At 38.7% G+C, this 8,319-nt stretch overlaps 1 protein-coding gene across 2 annotated transcripts in view; it reads left to right on the forward strand.

Moving 5' to 3' along the window:
• The window catches only part of LOC138959224 (polycomb protein suz12-like), a 40,940-nt gene extending 33,541 nt beyond the window's left edge, over positions 1 to 7,399 (forward strand). Inside the window, exon 15 of one of the 2 annotated variants that reach the window (XM_070330617.1) lies at positions 200 to 7,399. In XM_070330617.1, the coding sequence (XP_070186718.1) occupies positions 200 to 416 (217 nt within the window). In that variant the 3' untranslated portion in view covers positions 417 to 7,399. The remainder of the gene's footprint in view (positions 1 to 199) is intronic. The other variant, XM_070330619.1, reaches the window with a different exon arrangement.
• The last annotated feature ends 920 nt before the right edge of the window (positions 7,400 to 8,319 follow it).

Here is an 8,319-nt window from a genome sequence, read left to right on the forward strand (position 1 = left end):
ATAGTGAGGAAAATAATGCGCACATGGGGGTGGGGAATATTTTATTTTTATTTAATTTTTTTTCCGTGTTTGATTCAGCAGGTTGTTGGAGTGAGTAAATAAGTGTGGGATTGACAGAAAGGGGAAATTGCCAGGTTCTGGGGATGAAAGTAGAAAGTAATGGCAAAGACAGAAAGTAAAGTAAAGCGTATGAATGCAGTTTCTTGGGTTTCAGCTACATTGCGGACTGCCAGATACCCAAGGCCTGTTTCAAGTTTGTGGAGGAGCACGGCGTGGAGATCCTGGAGAAGAACCTGTCTCGCAACTTCCTCATCCACCTGGTCAACCTCTTCGACTTCAGCCTCGTCCGTCCAGAAGTTGTGCAACGCGCGTTTGCCATGCTGGAAAATCTCCGGGACTCCAGGGAAGTGGCATGATGAAAACCCTCTCTTAGGACTACCAGAGGCAGTGCTCACATCAGCATCATTTCCCTTCATGCTGTAGCTAAGCATATACACAAAACATCTGAATGATGGCTGAACTGATAGTGTGGCTGTAAACATGCGGCGAAAAGCTGCCAAGCTAGTGTGCATGCTATCGTTATCTTCAAGGTTTAGAAGGTTGATTCAAACGTTGGTGGTATGGAGTGGTAAGAGGAAACATTAATGCACAAAAACCATGCGAAAGTTATGGGAGGGGCAGTGAAAGAAGATCCCATATGGTTGAAATATTCAGCCCTCACTTGAAATATTTAGGCTTCATATAGAAAGTAGCATTTTTAAAGCAACTTAAAATTTGCATCTGTGCATGTCGCTTTTCTTGGAGGGAAAGGCATTGTCTTTTTTGTTTGTTTTAGTTTTTGTAACAGAACTTGAAGAACACACTCATCAATTCAGTCAGGAGTTCTCCTAGGTTGAGTTGCTCAGCAAGGGTATGATCTCCGATGCACTTTAAACTTTTTTGTTTTGTTTAACACTTTCTACCCCACCTATGTTGACGAAGTTTTTTTTTGGCTTAGACCAGCTGTGCTGCAGCAGGTCACTCAGAATTGTAGTTACTGTGTAGTAACTGTGTATCAACACGCTGGAATGCAGTCGTTAGATCGACGTTACAGTAAGCGACTGAAGCTAACCGTCTGAGCGGATATATCCGTACCTGGTCAGATAGAGCCTTATGAGTGGGTACGGATATATCCATACCTGGGAGACAATGAGTTAAACCATTTTTAGCAGAGTTTATTGTCAAAAGCATTTTAGTTAAGTAATGTAAACACTGTGTGCCCAAAGTTTGACGTTGTAAAGTTTCTTTGGAACCTGGTGTTTGGAGTCTGTTGGACTCGGTATGTTGAACACACAGTGACTAAAGTCATGTGCAATTCATGATAAGCGTGCATGTCTTCTGAAGTTTGCTCTTAATGTGTACAACGTCCAAGTCTTCTCATACTGTACATGTTGACATAGTTCTGTTGAAACAGCTTTCTTTGAATAGCTGCAGTAATCTTTGGATTATTGGTATTTAAAGAAATGTATTCAGGGGATTGAAGCACGACTGATGTTGATAGTCATTGATGATTAAACACTGGCTTGTTGTTAATTTCCAAACATTTTACAGAATTGATGGAGATGTTTAGTTGGTTATCATATAGCATTTTTCAGCAAATTTGATAGAAAACACTAGATTTTCTTTGCAAAAAGTTCATGTTAAAATGGAAAGGACATATATCAGTTTTCTAGGTGGTGCTAAAAAATCACTAAATCTTATGCATTTCAATAACAGGAAATGTTATTTAAAAAAGATATTAGAAAAGATGGTTTGTTCCTTTAACTACTCTTCCCATCCTATTTACCCAACCAAACAGGTTTGCATAGTTTAAATGAGTGCTGGTTAGCCTTGGCTAAACAGTTTTGATGAGATCGAGAAGATTGGTTTCCTTTGCCGTAATGCAACTGCATGTAACAGTATGTGAGCAAGTAAACTAAGACTGTGTGACAGGAGGGAGCCACAGACGCTTGTTCATAATCATAATGGAATAGGAGATTAATAGGGAACGAGTACCCATACATCTGCAGTTTTTATGTCGGCACGCAATCCCTAAAATCTGTTGTTGGGAAAGTTGCACTTCATGAGGAGCGACACACTGGAGATAATAAATTGTTTGTGTCTTTGTCTTACCTCTGGGGAGTTTCCTCCACTCATGAAGGACATTTAACGCCTGTCTTTTTCTAACTGGGTCCGCGATTTTGCGGAAATCAGTGAAAATAACAAATCCTAAAACTTGGATCATGTATAATTGCTTCAAAAGAAGGCCAGAAAATATTATTTAAGAGTAAAAAATAAGAAAGGTTGAAGGAAAACCTCTTTCAACTCGGTACCATTCCTGGCTTTGATTAGTGTGTTCATGACAACTGGGTGGGTTTATGGCTTGCTGTGATCATCCTTCTTGAGGCTATACCCCCCGCGGGTTAGGGGGAGTCCCATATTGGTTGGGACGAGAAAGAATTTACCCGATGCTAACCAGCATGTCGTAAGAGGCGACTAACAGGTTCTGTTTCTCCTTTTACCCTTGTTAAGTGTTTCTTGTATAGAAGATAGTCAATGTTTGTAAAGGTTTTAGTCAAGCAGTATGTAAGAAATGTTACGTCCTTTGTACTGGAAACTTGCATTCTCCCAGTAAGGTCATATATTGTACTACGTTGCAAGCCCCTGGAGCAATTTTTGGCTCACGTAAGTGTAGCCTATGCGATCGTAACTTTGTCTGTCTGTGCGTGCGTGTGTGTGTGCGTGTGTTTGTGCGTGTGTATGTCTGTGGTAGAAACTCTAACATTTGAAGACGTCACATTACATTGACGTCACATTATGACGTAAGAGGGTTAGACGTCACGCGAAGGAAGTACTGAAAGTCTCGGTCATTATTATTTTGAGCGGGCCGAGACTCTGTTGGCAGTCGTGTCCCTGTAAGTAGGCTACATGCAGACAGACAGATCTAGATCTAGTGTCTCGCTTTCTTGCACAGTTTCACCTATGCTCTTTCTGTGTGTGTGTGTGTGTGTGTGTGTGTGTGTGTGTGTGTGTGTGTGTGTGACGGAGTGATTGAGTTTGTGTTACTGTTTGTCGATTTCTTACGTGAGCCTTGATGGCTTCGCCTCTTGTTTGATTAGTGCTTTTGTGAACAAGAAACCATTAACAAGTGGCTCTATCCCATCTCCCCCCTTTCCCCTATCCCATCTCCCCCCTTCCCCCGTTGCGATATAACCTTGAATGGTTGAAAACGACGTTAAACACCAAATAAAGAAAGAAAGAAATTCTTGAGGCTATGAGTTGTTTGGTACGTTCTGCCTTTTATTGTTTTTTGTTTTGTTTGTATTGGACACATAGCTCTCACTCATAGCTAAGCTTTGGATGCTCCACTACCTGTGTTTGATTTGAATTTGCAAGGAAGTTGAGAAATGCATGCCTGCAAGGTAATCTTCAATAATGCAGCTTTTTTGGTTGACTATTTGCAGTGGTTTCACTGGTAAACACATGTCTGAACTCAGAGCTTGCTTTGTTTATCATCCAAATAAGCAGCATGAGATCACTTCAGGAACCGATGTATGCCTTAGGCTTATGCTCTCATAAGAGCAGCCACATTTTCAAAATAGTTTGACTGATCCTCTTTAGGTAGTATGTCCAGTTTGATCCAAAGACAAGCCAAAGGGGAATGCTATTAATTCACATGATTACAAATGATTGGTTTGATGTCACTGGGACAGTTTACTGCAGGTGCAATGTTATAATGAGGATTCATAACTACATGATTTTTTCATTTATACTGAAGAGGGGTAGGTAAGAGTTTTGTATGATCACTGCGGATAGACCAGTATTGGCGTTAACCGGTAATTACCGGTATTTTACCGGTTGAAATGAGAAAATACCGGAACAAAATTGGCTGCCGGTATGACCTACCGGTTGAATTTTAGAACTATCGTTTTTTTCGCTGGTAAAACAACAAAACCAGTACTCAGAGTTGGACTCTTACTGGTTCCAATGACCAGCCTATCGTTTTTTTCTGGACTGTTTGCATCATAAAAGTTTGCGTACCGGTTTGAAAAAATACTAGCGCCATCACTGATAGACTGTAAAGCAACATTTCCAACAATCCATATGATGACTGTTCTGCACTACGCAATGACTGTTGGTGTCATGTTTCTGACCAGTAAAATAATTATATATATATATAGATAATAATCACTCGGCCAATGGGCAGCTCCAGAGATATTAGAATATTTCAATGTAGGTAATACCTTTTTATATTTCACTGCCACCACACACCAGAGTGCAAGTGTGCATCACAGTGTGATATGATCAATGAATGTTCACTCATGATCTGCACATGTGTGATTTAAAGGTAGATTTAACTTGGATCAACAACTGAACAAAGTGGGCTCAAGTATGAAACCTTAAATCTTTGCAAAATTGGTTGTCATTTGTCACAGCTTGTTTTATTAGATGTGATTTAATTTGTTTTTAATGTTTATCATGTGTAAGTATTCAGTGAATATTTTTCGTTAGTGGTGTCTTAGGTACCGGTTATTTTTTTTTAAATATCAGCAGTTCTGTTTTCTGCTTTGGAAATTGCTTTGCTTTTGAAATAATTTATGAGCAGGTGCTGACAAGTTCCTGTGATTTAAGTGGTCTAATAGTTGCATTATTTTGAGAATGGAAGTCGACATTTATTTTACTCTGTGTGTGTAAGATGTAATAGTCCCCAAACTGACACTGAAAGGAAAGAAAATTAAAAACACCCTAGCATTACAGATAAGTGTTCTCTGTCATACGGTGCTCTGATTAAAGTTCCCTCTGACACTGCATCCATAACCATTTGATGAAAAAACATGCCAGGAACAAAATGTATAGAAAATACAAACAGGGATTTCAACTGGCTTAAATTATTTTTAGGGAAAGTTGGGTGTTCTATATATATATAAAATGTAGCTGTATACATAGTAGTTAACTACTGTGTTCCAGTGAATAAAGTAAAGAGATTATTTATATTGTTGGTCCTATTCTTAGGATATTTGAAAACAGCTTTCTAACAATAGCTGTAGGACTGAGAAAAGATACAATTTGGACATTGAAGTAGTGGCCTGTAAAACGCCTTGTGAAAATTCACTTTGTACATACTGATGCATACCCCTTTCAGTGATTTATGCTTGAGTTATGGTGAACTTAGCATGTGTACATTGTTCTGAAAATGGGAAAATGTCCTGAAAATAATGGAGAGAAAAGAACGGCAATTTTGTGTGTGTAGATATCTGACGTGTACTCGCTTGTACTTTTCCAGTTAACAGACAGGTTCAGTACTGAATTGTGTACTATTCTTTAGTAAAAAAAATAGGTGATACCTGTCAATAGGGCGCATGGGTCAAAGTTGAGAACAAAAATGTGCGCCTTATAGTCCCAAAAGTACGGTATTGGTAGTAGCTTTGTCAGAGTGAGCATGTGTTTACAATCAAAGAATACGTGTAGCTGTTTTTGATTTTAAGAAATATAATGTTTGTATAATTTGTGAATGTTCGGCTGTCCATTTCATGCTAAAGTGTTTCTTATGGAGAGCTATCTCTGTGATGTCAAAAAAACAAACAAAAAACTTCTGCTCTTGGAGTCTAAAACAAAACTTAATGTTGAACAGAATTTGGAGCATTTTTGGCAACACATGAGATTTACACAAATTGAATACATGCGATTACAATCCCCTGTATTTTTATGTTTTAATATAGGGGCCCCTTTTCCCATTTGATGAAGTGTGAAGTCCATAAACCTCTGCCCTTCAGTTGTTATGCTTGATCTGAAACAGAAATCATGTAACAGTGTCAGTAAAAATAGGTGACAGTATTCCTGATCATCGCATGAAGTTGCCTGATAAGAACCATTTGTTACTGTGTCACATCTATCCTTAAAGGCACAGTAAGCCTCCCGTAAACCATCACAGATACTGTCAGGCTTTTACTTACACACAGTACAAACACCCTTCCATTTGAACGCTCACCGAACGGGAACATCCTACTAGGTGCCCTACGTAAAGAGCGAGCAATTTTCAAAGAATTAATTTTGCGGTTGTCTCCTCACACAATCGGACCGTGGTGCGTTTTGGCGCTAGACCTAACTTTTAAAATCTAAATAATAAATTGACAGCTTGTTACACAAACATTCTTAAATCATAAAAGAATTCTTTTTTCATCAAGACAAGATCAGTACAATTCGAAGTTTTGAAAGTTTGAAAAAAGAAAAGCCCGGAAGCAGGGTCACGCAAGGTCGTGGTTCTCATAGCAGACGACGGTTTATGCCTATTGCCAGTTCCTCTGAACAGTCCAAAGCCATCGCTAGAGTTCTTGTGAACCACAGCCGTTTGTTTCGTGCATAGTCAGAGGTACATAATAACGTGCTATTGCAGATAAGCTCAGCGAATTACAAACTGACGACAACATTGTGAAAAAGGGAAACTGGATCACACAATGGCTCAGGGGTAAGATAAACCACGCAAAAATAAATTTGTTGAAAATTGCTCACTCTTTACGGAGGGCACCTAGGATGTTCTCAAGCGGTGAGTGTTTAAATGAAAGGGTGTTTGTACTGTGTGTAAAAGCCTAACAGTATCCGTGATGGTTTACGGGAGGCTTACTGTGCCTTTAACCTTGTGTATGTCAGAATACTCACCTGTGTAAGCTTTAGCCAGTTTTCCAGTGCACTTCAGAACAGTTGGGAATGACATAAGCTATACTGTTTTGCATGACAGGGTCATCTTCACACCTTTATTGTTCTTTCAGTAGGCAGTAACGGGAAGAGAGATGACAACATAAATGAAATAAATAAAGAGTGTATATTGCCAGGTTTTTTTTTAAGACGTAGCCTATTTTCTGTCATCTTTGGAGTATGAAACTATATAGTAAAATATATAATGCTTTTTTGGAGTGCCTTAATAAGAAAAATAAACTTGCAGTGATAAGAAAACAGTCCATGTGATCTTTGTGAAGTAAAGGTCATGCCCAAAATCATGGAAAAGTCTTTGTACATATTTGTGTTGGTTATGTTACATATTTCATCCAAACTTCAGCCCTTCTCTGCCGGCCTGGCTCCCCACCACTCTCCCCCACCACTCTCCCCCACCCGCATTATTAAAAAAAAAGATTCTGTATGTGAAAAAAATGATCTTTACTAGCTTGTAAATATTTTGGTAAACTTTTTATGTGTCATGGAGTAATAATGTATTCCAGTTTGATGTTTCCAGTTTTTCAGATACAACTTGTTGATAACTATACTGCATCAATGTAAATGACGCAATATTGTAAATGCATGATTGATGAAGTTTCTTCACTTTGTTTTGTGCCTCTGGATGTTTGTATGAATGAGAAAATAAACAGTGTAAAGTGTTGACAAGATATTTCTCATCTCTGGATTTTTTTCTTTTTGTGTTCGCTCCAGAATGTTTGATATGGAGTCTGGTTGCCATACTTTTACAAGTAGTCATTGGTTCATTTGCATGATTGTGTGTGTGTGTGTGTGTGCGCTTTGAACTTATAGTTTGTTTCTCTCACAGTGGACATGGTCTGTGAGTATTTTTATCAACGAGAAAACAAACATCTTGCACAGTGGAACCCCAAATGTGAGGGGAAGCAACTCTTTCTCAACACACACACACACACACACAAAAACACGACAGGAACTCGTCTATTCTTCCTCTCTATCTTTTGCTTTATGAGAAACAGCATAGATATATTCTGAAATATTTTATAAGGGGATCATTCTTGGGCACCATAGGTCTACTATTATATAAATTATTACTATTCATCAGCATTATTACTATCATATCCGCAGGGTTTCTTTTCCTTGTGTATGGATCAAGCAAACTTAAGTAAGTCTAAAAGAACAGCAGCAAACAGCTTGATCTTGGAGTACTGCGCTTAATGATTTGAATCTCGGAGGGTGCCCTCACACATTTCTTTGAATCAGTTGACCGTGACAATTTGTTAGCTAAGGGAGCTAATCCCATGAAATCCTTCACTGAAGAAGCGTAAAGTGACTTCCCTTGTTAATTTTGTGGGTTTTTTCCCATTTTTTTTCGAGGTTGACACTTATGTCCAGGAAATATCTGTGCAAGATAACATCAGTTCAACATTCATCTAAGATTATCTGATGTTTTTCTGACGTATTTTGCCGAATATTACCCACTCATCTTTGATCAACTTATGTTTGGATTTCTTCTTCTTCTTCTTCTTGTCGATCACTCTGTTTGGATTTCGAAGTTGCAGGGGTGCTCGCACTTACCGGAACAGCTCTGACGTCACGAAAATTGGGGGTCAA

Source organism: Littorina saxatilis, linkage group LG2 (genome assembly GCF_037325665.1).
Source record: "Littorina saxatilis isolate snail1 linkage group LG2, US_GU_Lsax_2.0, whole genome shotgun sequence".
NCBI classification, from domain to species: domain Eukaryota; kingdom Metazoa; phylum Mollusca; class Gastropoda; order Littorinimorpha; family Littorinidae; genus Littorina; species Littorina saxatilis.